At 58.2% G+C, this 12,074-nt stretch overlaps 1 protein-coding gene across 1 annotated transcript in view; it reads right to left on the bottom strand.

The window, feature by feature from the left end:
- The window catches only part of DNAH17 (dynein axonemal heavy chain 17), a 35,816-nt gene that overhangs the window by 14,095 nt on the left and 9,647 nt on the right, over nucleotides 1–12,074 (bottom strand). The window contains exons 28-56 of the mRNA XM_042779849.1: nucleotides 11,636–11,983; nucleotides 11,466–11,557; nucleotides 11,204–11,330; nucleotides 10,845–10,997; nucleotides 10,396–10,521; nucleotides 10,167–10,274; nucleotides 9,932–10,063; nucleotides 9,523–9,683; nucleotides 9,290–9,446; nucleotides 8,983–9,087; nucleotides 8,384–8,541; nucleotides 7,807–7,945; nucleotides 7,055–7,282; nucleotides 6,777–6,914; nucleotides 5,452–5,584; nucleotides 5,167–5,294; nucleotides 4,951–5,099; nucleotides 4,070–4,352; nucleotides 3,807–3,980; nucleotides 3,131–3,338; nucleotides 2,883–3,048; nucleotides 2,698–2,800; nucleotides 2,428–2,575; nucleotides 2,222–2,313; nucleotides 1,885–2,046; nucleotides 1,630–1,794; nucleotides 1,304–1,495; nucleotides 705–971; nucleotides 83–244 (exon numbers count right to left, since the gene is read on the bottom strand). Coding sequence (XP_042635783.1) covers nucleotides 83–244; nucleotides 705–971; nucleotides 1,304–1,495; nucleotides 1,630–1,794; nucleotides 1,885–2,046; nucleotides 2,222–2,313; nucleotides 2,428–2,575; nucleotides 2,698–2,800; nucleotides 2,883–3,048; nucleotides 3,131–3,338; nucleotides 3,807–3,980; nucleotides 4,070–4,352; nucleotides 4,951–5,099; nucleotides 5,167–5,294; nucleotides 5,452–5,584; nucleotides 6,777–6,914; nucleotides 7,055–7,282; nucleotides 7,807–7,945; nucleotides 8,384–8,541; nucleotides 8,983–9,087; nucleotides 9,290–9,446; nucleotides 9,523–9,683; nucleotides 9,932–10,063; nucleotides 10,167–10,274; nucleotides 10,396–10,521; nucleotides 10,845–10,997; nucleotides 11,204–11,330; nucleotides 11,466–11,557; nucleotides 11,636–11,983 — 4,704 coding nt within the window. The remainder of the gene's footprint in view (nucleotides 1–82; nucleotides 245–704; nucleotides 972–1,303; nucleotides 1,496–1,629; nucleotides 1,795–1,884; nucleotides 2,047–2,221; nucleotides 2,314–2,427; nucleotides 2,576–2,697; nucleotides 2,801–2,882; nucleotides 3,049–3,130; nucleotides 3,339–3,806; nucleotides 3,981–4,069; nucleotides 4,353–4,950; nucleotides 5,100–5,166; nucleotides 5,295–5,451; nucleotides 5,585–6,776; nucleotides 6,915–7,054; nucleotides 7,283–7,806; nucleotides 7,946–8,383; nucleotides 8,542–8,982; nucleotides 9,088–9,289; nucleotides 9,447–9,522; nucleotides 9,684–9,931; nucleotides 10,064–10,166; nucleotides 10,275–10,395; nucleotides 10,522–10,844; nucleotides 10,998–11,203; nucleotides 11,331–11,465; nucleotides 11,558–11,635; nucleotides 11,984–12,074) is intronic.

The following is a 12,074-nucleotide window of genomic DNA, read 5'->3' as shown; positions in this document are numbered from 1 at the left end:
CAGCAGAGCTGCAGTTCATTGCCCAGTGCAGCCCAGGATCCCCAGTCCCTCGGACAGCAGCTGTGCTGGGGTCCCAGCTCACCTCGATGTCTGGTGTTTCCTCCAGGAACCTGCTGCTGACAGACACGAGGGCGTCCTCTGGCCACTCGTGGAACCAGTCGATGGCCGTGCAGTTGACCACGGCTGGGAACCTCCTGGCCCGCACACGCAGGGTTGAGCCCACGGGGGAGAAGCAGAGAACAACCTGGGGCAGGGCAGCAGTGGCTGAGTGGGGTGTCCCTGCTGTCAGGGGTGCTCCACAGCAGGGGTTCTGCTGCAGACCTGAGATTTGCTGCCTTCCCATTAACTCCCAGTGTGCACGAGGCTGTGGTTGTGCTCCCTGTGCCTCTCACAGGGCTGGCACTGCGTTCCCTTTGGTGGCTGCAGTCAGCAGCTGAGCACAGTGCTGGTGTGGGTGTCCCTGGGAGTGCCCAGCATGGTGTGTGGCCATGGAAATACTGACCCCACTGCCCCCAGGGAGGTCCGTACAGGGCTGACCAGCCTCTGGGGCTGGGGGCACCTGGGGAGTCTCTGAAAACACCTTTTGCCTAAACCCACCATCCTGGGATGAAACCTCTGTGCTCTGTGGCCTGTTGCAAAGAGGTTTTGGATGAGGCAAATCAAGGGCAAATCCAGGCAAACCAACCTGGAGAAAAAACACCCACCTTTAACTGGCGCCTGACTTTTTCTATAAATAATTTCCAGCAGTTTTCCTTTGTATCCTCCATTCCAAGGGACTTCACTTGAGGCCTCATGGACCCCATGATGGTTTCCAGGTCAGTGTCCTGAAAGAGGCCTGGCACCTCCCCAGATGCCAAGAAATCATTGATCACAACCAGGAACGATTCTTCAGCCACCTGGGAGTCTGTCATCAGGAACACGCTGGGGATGTTCTTCACAGCTGCTTTGATGTACTGGGAGGCCAGATCCATCTGGGACAGAGAGAAACTGTCACTCCCCAGTTCAACCCCCAGGGTTCTCCAAAGTGACCAGTCTGGAGCAGCCCAGGCTGCCCTGGAGAGCTGGAGGGGAAGGAGCCTTTGGGAAGGAGGTGGTGCCAGGTGCTCTGCCCGGACACATGTCCAGCTGCAGGGCTGCCCATGCCACCAGCCCTGCTGTCACCAGCAGCTCCTGCCCATGCCATGCCGCACTGCAGGACTCGTGGGTTGCACCTGTGAGTGGATCCTGGTGTGCACAGTGTCACCAGGAGAGCAGAACCCAGCCCCCAGCAGGCCCCTGAGCCAGGGTCCGAAGCTGCTCCTACCTTCAGGTCTGGGATGCCGTAGCCTTTCCTCAGCGTGATCTGGAACACGCTCAGGTTGCTGATGTGAGCTGCCAACCGCGCCAGGCTCTGCTTTCCGCTGCCTCCCACCCCCACCAGCAGCGCGTTGCCCCGAGGAGACTCCAAGATCCGGCTAATTCTGCAAATGTGAGACACTGCATCTTCAAAGAGCACCTGAAGCAAACAGGAGGGGAAGGTTTGGTGTTGTGGATCAGGACAGAAACAGCAGTGAGTGCCCCATAATGCACCCACCATTGCAATGCCACAGTCCCATCTTTTCAGGGCAGAGCTCTGCCACAGGCACTCACCAGATTCATCACTGCGTTCACCTCGTTGTAGCTGTCCAGGGCTTCCCCGAGCAGGCTGCTCAGAGATGCCCAGTTTGTCACTGGCATGTACTTGGACTCATCCATGCCCTGGGCAAAGTGGCAGTAGATGTTGGGCTTGGCAAACATCAGCTCTTCATTGAGATCCTGGAGAGGCAATGCCGGCCGTGGGGCTCAGCTGTGCGGCACCTGGGGGCACCACTGGGCTGCACAACTCCACTGCTCAGCACAGCTTACCTGAAAGGAGGCTTTGCAGATGTCGGTCAGCAGCTTCTTGAAGCTGTACTGGTCGTCTTCATCGACAAGCTTGTCTCCATACACCCTCTCTGCCTCGTGAAGCCAGAGGCGCACCAAGTCCACGGGGGTTTTCAGGCATTCGGGGGTGGAGAAGAGCAGCCCCTGACAAACAAACCCCACAGCCCTCAGGGTTATTTGAGTGCTGCCCAGAGCTGATTCCAAAGGTTTGCTCTGGGAAGAGGTCAGGGCCCTTTTCAGGGACATGGCATGCTGCAAGGATATGGGATGAGGAAAGGGAGGAATAAGGATATTTTAGAAGAAACAGCTCTCCCACTACCTGGAATATATTGGAGAGGTCCCGCAGGTTGAAGATGTAGTGGAACTTGATGGCTGTTGGCAGAAAGTTGGAGGCAACCTTCTGGTGCAGGGCTGTTGGCAGGACAGGGGGTGAGCAGGCTGCAGGTGCCCACAGCGCCCTGAGCTGCCAGGGCTCCCTGACAGGGCATTCCCAGGGCTGTCCCACCCAGCATAGCCAAGGCTCACCCAGCGCTGCTGCCACCAGCTGGGGCTGCATCCTCTGCAGCGGCAGGGGCATGCTGTGGCGGGCCAGGTGCTGCTGCAGGATGGTGCCGTACACGGTGTGCAGAGCCTCGCGGCTGGGGAAGCACACGGCCAGCACGCAGAAGTGGCGCTGCACAGAGGGGCACAAACAAACGTGGGCACTTTGCCCCACAGCCAGCTGGCCCTGCAGGGTCCCCTGCCTCGTTCCACCCTCTCTGGTGCCGGGACAGAGCCCTGCCCAGCCCTGCGCACCTGCAGCCGCGGGTCGATGGTGAAGGAGCCCGCGGTCGGGTTCATGCACGCCACGTACTGGCAGTTGCGGATGTCCTTCAGGGTCAGCTTGTTCCTGTCATACCTGTGCAGGGACCAGCACTGTGACACTTCCCCAGGGATGGGGACAGGCTCCCCCGCTGCTGCTGTGCCCCTCCAGCACCCACCAGTGCCCATGGTCCAGGTGCTGCCGAATAAGCGTGTGTGGTGCCACGGTGCCATACTTGTCCACCTCAGGCATGTTCATGTCATCGATGAAGTAGATCAGCCTTTTGGTGCCAGGTGGGCCATAAATTCTCCCTGATTTCTTCTCCAGGGGTTTCTCAAGGACGCCTGCAGCGAGAGCAGTAGGTTGGTGGGGGTCAGCAGTGGCACAGCCCCGTTTGGGGCCAGCTGCTGGCCCTGCGAGCCTTACCCTGCAGCATGGCTGAGGTTGTGTAGAAGTTGAGGGGCACAGACTGCACCAGATATTCATCTGTGCCGAGTGCTTCCAGCTTGTCCCACATCAGGACTGACTTTCCTGTCCCTGCATTGCCCACCAACATCACGGGCCGCTGCTTCTCCATCAGCAGGTCCATGAAGTAGCGGAGGCGGATGGTCTCTGTGGTGTGCACCACGGCAGCCTGGGGAGAGCCACTGTCAGTCCCTGCACTGCCCTGGCACTGGCACAGCCAGGGTCCTCTGTCAGGGTAGCGTGCCAGAGCCCTGCACAGCTCCTGGATGGTGCTCTCTGCATGCAAACCCGGTCCCTCTCTAAAGCACATCACCTTCAGACCAAAACCAAGTTATTACACAGAACAACATGGGCAGTTCCTGGAACTGCCACACAGCCACAGCTCCTCACTCTTTTCGCTGACAGCTTAGGTAACCCCCACAAGGTGCCACTGCAGGAAACACAAATTGAGTGCTAAAGGACATTCACACTCAGGCAATAGTCACAGCTACTTTGTGAGACTCTCTGAAGCTGCAGGTTAATCTGGGTTTGATGGGTACTACCACTCCAAACCCTGGTGATGCTCCACACATTGCTGAGGGGAAGACTGGAGTGACAGTCAAACAAACCACACAAACACAGCACCTGTGGGAAATACCTGCAAGGGGACGTCGGGGTCGAGCTCAAACTCTGGCACTCTTTCATCCCAGGAATTGAAAGTCTTCTTTTCTGGATGAATGTAATAGTCGAAAATTGTCCCCTGACTAGGAAACTTGATGGTTTTAAATTCCCCCAGCCACCACTTGCTGAATTGTGCGCGGTGATCCACCAGCTGGAGGACAAAACAGAGACACTGAGAGCCCAGGCACACGATGGGGTGCAGAGAGGGGTGGCAGGTGCTGGGCAGTGCTGTGGCTGTACCTGGTCCTGGAACAAGGCCCCACCAAAGGCCCAGATACAGGCAAAGACAAAGAAGAGCTCGTATTGCTCCCGGGGTGAGTCTGGCGGGACATTCTTTGGTGTCAGGAAACATTCGAGCAGGGACAGAACTGTCTGTATGGCTGTGACCTCAGGAACAGGGGTGATTGTCTTGAACTCAGACCTGAGCCTCTCCAGGCACGGTGGCAGGTACTTGTCAAAGAGGATCATCAGAGCGGCCTTCTCAGACTTCTCTGTCCTTGTCTCAATCCAGCTGGTCACAATGCTAAGGGAGAGACAAGCAGGGCTGCAGAGAGTGTCCTGTCCCATCCCATCCCATCCCATCCCATCCCATCCCATCCCATCCCATCCCATCCCATCCCATCCCATCCCAATCCCCATCCCATCCCATCCCAATCCCCATCCCATCCTGTCCCATCCCATCCCATCCCATCCCATCCCATCCCATCCCATCCCATCCCAATCCCCATCCCATCCCATCCCATCCCTTTATCCCATCCCATTGATCCCATCCCATGCCATCCCGTCCCATCCCATCCCATCCCGTCCCATGCCATGCCATGCCATCCCATCCCATCCCATTGATCCCATCCCATCCCATGCCATGCCATGCCATCCCATCCCATCCCATTGATCCCATCCCATCCCATGCCATGCCATGCCATCCCATCCCATCCCGTCCCGTCCCATCCCATCCCGTCCCGTCCCGTCCCATCCCATCCCATGCCATGCCATGCCATCCCATCCCGTCCCACCCCATCCCGTCCCATCCCATCCCTGTATCCCATCCCGTCCCGTCCCGTCCCATCCCATCCCATCCCATCCCATCCCATCCCATCCCATCCCATCCCATCCCGTCTCACGGGTTCCAGCCCAGGTCCGTGGGGTTGATGTAGAGGATCCCAGCCCGGGACACGGTGGCCGGCGTGGCCGTGCGCAGGTGGCTGATCTCGAAGATGAGCCGCATGGTGGGAGTGAGGGGGATGCGCTCGTTGCTGGCCAAGGTGAGGACCTGGGGGAAGGGGCTCGTTGTGGGGGATGTCTGGAGCTGGTCCTCCCTGGGGTGTGATGGCACCAACCTTGTTGTCATCCATGACTGTGTTCAAGGACTCGATCCACATGGGGTCAATGTCTCCGTCGAGGATGATCCACTTGGGCCCATCGTGTGTGATGTTGGCCAGGTCTCGCATTGCTGTGGAGAACAGACCTGCCCCACAGAGACACTCGGGTTCCTCTCCACACACAGCCAGTTCCAGTGGGATTGCTGCTCCCATCAAACACATTCCTTCTCCCTCCCACTCCAGGAAAGGGCCCCAATCCCATCTCCCATCCCATGAACCGAGCTCACAGCGCTGGTGTCTCACCATCCTTCCATTCCCGCGTGGCTGGATGAATGATCCCGAACAGCTCATCGCAGGTCACAGCCTTGGGGTCGAGGTCCACAGTGACTGGCCTCCTCTTGAGGTTCTGGTACGTCTTGTTGAGCGACTTCAGCACCTGTGGGGAGAGCAGAGTGCACCTGTGGATGATACAATTTCTCCAAAGCCATCTTCTCCTGGCCCTTGGAATTTGCTGTAATAGATAAGGTATCTTAGATACCAAGGCTGAGCCAGATGCCTTAGGAATTTGGTCACTCTCCCAACACTTCGGAAGATAATTGGTTAGAAATTAGGATGTTCAATTAGTCAGTTTCTGTTCTTTGTATAAACTTCTATTGGTTGTAGTTGGATCCTTCCTGAATCTGTAAATATAGGTGTTTGCCCTTTTTTCTGAGAGAATCCTGCCTGACTCCCTTTCGCATGAAATAAACTCGTGTGGAAATCGTCAAGCGTGGCCTCCAGTCTTTCTCAGCTGATGAAATGTGGGTTTCTAAGAGACAGCTACATGTTAGCACTCTCTGGTCCCCCTGAAACCCACCAGGGACCAAAAAAGAGAGAAACCTATATGCACCCACAGCTGTGATCCCACAGGGGCAGCCACAGTCTCTGCCTGCAGCGGGGGGCACGGAGCCCTGCTCCCTGCTCCTGGAGCCCTGCTCCCTGCTGCCCTGGAGCCCTGCTCCCTGCTCCTGGAGCCCTGCTCCCTGCTGCCCTGGAGCCCTGCTCCCTGCTGCCCTGGAGCCCTGCTCCCTGCTGCCCTGGAGCCCTGCTCCCTGCTGCCCTGCTCCCTGCTGCCCTGGAGCCCTGTTGCCCTGGAGCCCTGCTCCCTGCTGCCCTGGAGCCCTGTTGCCCTGGAGCCCTGCTCCCTGCTGCCCTGGAGCCCTGCTGCCCTGGAGCCCTGCTCCCTGCTGCCCTGGAGCCCTGCTCCCTGCTGCCCTGGAGCCCTGCCCTCCCTCCGCAGAGCCAGCTGCTGCTCAGGGCACTGTGGGACCCAGCCCTGCCAGCACTGCCCTGCCATCCTGCTGGCACCACAGCACACCCAGCATCACCGGTGACAGCGTGTCCTGGCTGCTCTTTGTCTCTGCTCTGCTCGTGGGTGCCTTGGGCAGCTCCTGAGCTGTGCATCCCAAATCTGCTCAGCTGCTCGGGCTCAGCCTGGCACACACAGTGCCCGGGTGCCTGGCACGGCTGCACTGCCCCAACACCGCTCTGGCAGAGCTGGGCCCTCACTCAGAAGCTGTGGGAGACCACGGGATGTGCTTGGCAGAGGCCAGAGGGGCCCCGTGTGCTCAGGATGGTTTGGCCACTACCTGGGACTTGCCGCAGCCGGCGTTGCCGACGACGAAGACCGAGTGTCGCACTTGCAGCAGCTCCTCCATCTGCACCACCTTCAGCACAAAGTTCTCCTCCGCCTGCAGCTTCAGCTCCAGCACGGACTCACGGATGACCTGCGGGGGACAGGAGGCACTGACCACCAGCAGCCTTGGAAAATCCCTGGAGATGAGCTGGCTGCCCCCAGGGACTGTCAGCCTCGGATCCTGCCAGGACTGGGACATCTCTGGCAATGGTGCCATGCTTGGCTTTGCACCTTCTCAAAGTTGAGGTCCCTCTTCCTGGGAACTTCCAGTGCTGGAAACAGGTCTCCAATCAGCCCCATGAACACAGGCAAGTCGTCTGTCACAATCTTGGGGATGTTGAAGTCTCGCAAAGCTCTCATCAGAACCTGGTCCTCTGCAGAGCCAGGGTCCCCCCTCTTCAAGGAGCCTGCCACCACCAGCACAGACTTGATGGCCCGCAGCCCCCAGTCGTAGTGGTCCTGTGACAGGGAGCAGAGAATCACCATTTCACTTTGGTGAGGAAGAACTGTTTCAAACAGCACTGCAGAGACACCCTGTCCATCAGCCCCCAGCCAGGTCACCCACGTGGCACCCACGGGCTGGACCTAAACTGAGCTTATTTATAGGAGAAACCTGTCAGTCATGGGGGTGGCTTGGAACTGGGAATCTGACTTCCTTCTTGGAGACAGGTTTATAGTGTAAATCACCTCTCTTGAGATGAATAATATCTGAATGTTCTCACCTTAACTGGCCTAATTCTAATCCTAATCCTAATTCTAATTCCATGTTATTCTACTTTTGGGCTTCTTGATTCCTTCCTTAAGGCAGAAAGGTGCCGTATGATGCACCAGGTAGAAGTGGATCTTGCCCAGCCAGAGACCTGAGCTGTGCAGAGCTGTCACTCCATGTGTCACCACCAGCAATCCCACTACAGTGTGTCAGGTTTGATGATCAAATGGACTCTTTCCTCTCACAGCCAGCACCATGTAATATTGTTAATTACCTGTTTCGACAGCAGCTCTTTGCAGAGCGTGTAGAGAGTGATGAACTTTCTTGCCAGGAGCCTGGCATCGAGAAATCCCTCTGCCACGAGCATGATTTCGCAGATCAGTTCAAAATCGGGCACCACCATAGCACAGGGTCTAGAGAGGAGCAGCTGCAGCTGTCAGGGCTGCTCACCACAGCTCACCACAGCCCCCGAGGTTTGCCCCACGTTTCCAGTGTAACCAGCAGTCAGGTGCTGCAGTTCCACTCGCTGGGGTCTCCTGCCCAGACTCCTCCAAGTGGGGCTCATGTCCCACCAGACTGGGGCCCTTGTGCAGCCACAGGTTGAGTTTCACCAAGGACAGGGGTCCCACAGCATCTCTGTGCCTTCCCTTCCACTGCCTCACCACCTTTTCGTCCTGCTCTCAGTTGGATTTTTATTTGGGGGAGGCAACCCACTCGAGCATCCTCTGCCCTTGCTGGGCAGCCCAGCTCACCCTGCCTGGCCACCTCTGGGGAGTGCCAGGACTGTCACTGACAGGGCTGAGGTCACACTGAGGGGGTGGCACACGAGTGCAGCAGTGACAGGGACCCACCTGAACAGAGCCTTCAGGTTCTCGGGCAGCTCCGTGCGCCCGGCGTAGCCAGGGTTCATGGTGATGAACAGCCCAACTGATGGCACCAGCGAGATCATCTCCCCAAGGAAGTTGAACGTTTTCTTCTTGGCTCGGATTGCATCTTGAATACATTTGACCTGCCAGGTGAGCAGCTGTTGGTGCTGGCAGTCCCCAGCTCCCTGCCAAGTGCTCTGGCTGCCCTGACTGATCCCCGAGGTGAGCCTCAGGGTTTGGCTGTGCCAGGAATAATATTGAGATCTAGGTGAAGCCTCAGCAGCAGAGCTGGCCTTAAGCCTGCTCCTTCCTAATCACCCCAGCTCCATGTCCCAGGTGATGGCAGAGCTGAGGGGTGACAGGTCACCAGGGTGGGACACAGCTGGGCTGTGAGGTTTGACTCTGCAAAAATCCCCTGCACTGCTGTGCTTCTACCCCCCACCCTGTGCCCAGGGGTCCAAAACAGTGGAGAGAACAGTGGAAAACTGCCCTGTGAGTCAGGTTTAACTGGGGCAGCACCCAGGACATGAGCAGGGAAGGCTCTTGGGCACCCAGTGCCACTGGCTCGTGGGGACAGCACACACCTGCACTGCAATGACCGACAGGACCTCCACCAAAATGCGATTGAACTCGTCAAAGCAGCCCCAGGCGCCCGTCTGGGCGAGCCCTTTGTAGATGTTCCCACAGGACTGGAGAGAAACAGAGCAGAGGGACAGGGCTCAGGCACTGTGGGGGTCTGGTGACAAAAGTCGAGTGCTGAGAGCTGCCCATGCCTTATGGACTGTGCTCTTCCCTAGGGAAACTCCCCACAGTGATGAAGCCCCCACAGACCCCACCAGGGTCCCCTTGTTTGGCCACCCCATGCCCTCACCCCCGCTGCCCCGTGCCCACCTTGTAGTCCATCTGCTCGGAGCAGTTGAACACGTACACCATCATGCCCACGGCCCGGCCCAGGTCCTTGGTGGTCTCCGTTTTGCCGGTGCCTGCGGGGCCAGCGGGGGCTCCCCCCATGTAGAGGTGCAGGGACTGAGTCAGGGTGATGTAGCACCTGCCCAGGGAGGACACGGGGCTCAGCGGGGAGGCACGGCACAGGGTCAGGGCAGGGGGAGGTGTGGGGAGCCCACCTGTCTGTCAGGGGGGTGATGACCAGCCGGGGGGTGTTCCCCAGGTACTCGTAGGCGTACAGGAGCTGGGCATCACAGATGTTGGCAAAGCAGTGCTTCTTGCCCTCATCCCAGCGGTGCCGCAGCTGCGACTGCCAGGCAAACGCCTGCGAGTTCTCCACCTGCAGAGCAGCCGGGTGTGGAGGGCAGGTGGGACTGGCACTGCCCAGCCTGGCCCCTGGGACAGCCACACGCCCTGCCTCGGGGCTGTTCCTGTGCAAAGGGCTGGGCTGGGCTGGGTGAGGACCATTCCTCCTCAGGGGCCAGCCCACACCCCACCACCCAGCCCCAAAGTAAGGGAATGACAGGAAACCTCTGGTCCAAACTTCTGAGAGATGGTGCAGCAAAAATTCCCTCTGGTACCAAATACCTTTGTTTGGATCATTTTGGCCACAACATCTCTTGCGTGGACATCAATGGTGCAGATTGTCATGATCTTCATTCTGTCTCCAGCACTCAGGTTCCCAAGCAGCAGGGAAATGAGGGCGTTCAGCCGAGCGATCTGGGGAAGGACGGGAATATCAGACAGAGGTGATGTCCTCATTTGCCCCTGGCCTGGCAGAGAGGCTCGGGCCAGCTCCAGCTCAGGGGTGGATGGTGCCAACCTGCTTTTTGTTATAATCCTTCAGGGCATTCTCGTAGCCTTTCTCCAGACTCGCAAAGGCAACGCCAACCTCTGAGGTCCAGGCGATCTGGGTGCACGTGAGAGCGACCTGCAGGGACACGGGGACACCACGGCCATGAAGAGGAACCTGCTGTGGCTCAGGGTGCCTGTGCCTCCCAGGGCTCTGGCTCCTGCTCCTGTGCCTCCCAGAGCCGTGCAGCAGCACCCACCTGGGCTGGGTAGTCAAACACCCACTGCTCCCGGGGCTTGTCCTCGTAGGTGCCCAGGGCCTGGGGGATGAGGTTCCGCAGCGTCGAGCGCATGCGCTCCAGCACCCGGTTCAGCCAAACCTCCACCTGCAGGGTCACAGCTGAGTGAGAGCTCCCACCCCTCAGGCTGCACAAACCTCCCCTGGGCTCTGCTCTACCCCACAGCAGAGTCTGGTGCTGGTCCTGCAGGGCACATCCCACGGGACAAAGAGCCAAGGGGTAACCACCCTGCAACCCTCGAGGCTCCCATGACTGTGCTGCTCTGCACCTACAGTTTTGGGGGTTTTTGCACTGAAATCTCTGTAATTGCATTTTTATACTGCTGCCAGGCTGTTAGAGCACAACCAGCAAAAGGCTCATCCCCCTCCTGGCCCCGCTCAGACTGCAGAGTCCCCCGAAGCTCAGCTGACCTGGCCGGACAGGTCACACTCTGCATCCAAGGCCACGTACTCCCCATCCCTGCTGAACATCCCACGGGCCAGCTTCTTAGGCTTCTTGTCTGAGCCCAGCACGAACTCCAGCTTGGCCAGACTGTCAAAGAGCTTCGTCAAGTGCCGGGACACCTGAGAGCAGAGGCACAGCGCTGTCAGGATCCCTGTCACAGCTGGGATCAGCAATTGGGTCTGGGGGCTCCCTGGGCACTGCACCCCCAGGAAGGGGGAGCAGCAACGGTGTTCCGCCCATAAGAGTGAAAAATGTTCTAAAATTGCTCAAACAAATACAAGGAAATGGCACAGGACTCATGCCCATGCCCACACACAGCCTATACCTCAAGGGGCTCGGTCCCCTTCGATAAAATATCCAGTAGGTCGGCAGAGGAAACAAAATAGAACCGGGGAAAAGCCAGTCTTTTGGTCTCGAGGTATTCAGCCAAGGCCTTCTCACAGACTGCCAGCCTGGAGAAAACACAAAATCCTGCCATTAACCCCCATATATCGGTTTTACTCCTTGCTCAGTCCTTGTCTTGCTTTGGAGGAACCAACCCCTTCCTTTGGCCCCCAAATGCTTCACCAGCGTGACCTGATCCTCACCTTTCCTGCAGCGCTTCCAGCCGGGTGTGCAGCCCGGGCTTGTTGGTGCATTCAATCACGTTGGGGGTTTGAACTGCATCAGCCATCATTTCCTGAAGAGGAAAAACATTTCAGTCAGCCTGAACTGGCCGAGAGCTGCAGGGAAAGGAGAGAGGGAATGGGCTTCGCACTCGGAAATCCTCGTCAATGGTATCAAATTTCTTGGACTCCTCGGGCAGCTGACTGCGTGTGTCCTCGGATGCTATGAAGATTGTTTCCAGGTGACTCCACTTCCTCTGAACCTCGAACCAGGTGTTGATAACCGTGTCAGTGGTTGACAGCTTGGTCTGCCAGTCCTGTGCCCTCTGAAGGAAGAAGGCTCGGTACTTGGAGGCCAACACGTTCTGCAGCTGCATTTGGTTGTCCTCCAGCGTCTCAATGAGGGACTCATCCATCTTGAGCAGTGGGAGCTGGGTTCTGCCGTGGGGCTCATACTCAAACACCATTGATGCCCAAGTAGCGTCCAGGGCATTCAGCACCTGCAGGTGGGGCACGAGGATGAGCTGGATGCCGTGGTGCTGGGCCCAGGAGGGCAGAGGGCTCCACAAGCTCTGTGTGCTCCCTGTGCTC

Source organism: Catharus ustulatus, chromosome 20, assembly GCF_009819885.2.
Source record: "Catharus ustulatus isolate bCatUst1 chromosome 20, bCatUst1.pri.v2, whole genome shotgun sequence".
Classification (NCBI taxonomy): domain Eukaryota; kingdom Metazoa; phylum Chordata; class Aves; order Passeriformes; family Turdidae; genus Catharus; species Catharus ustulatus.
Note: the sequence above shows the minus strand (reverse complement) of the source record. Positions and strands in the feature narration are given on the sequence as shown.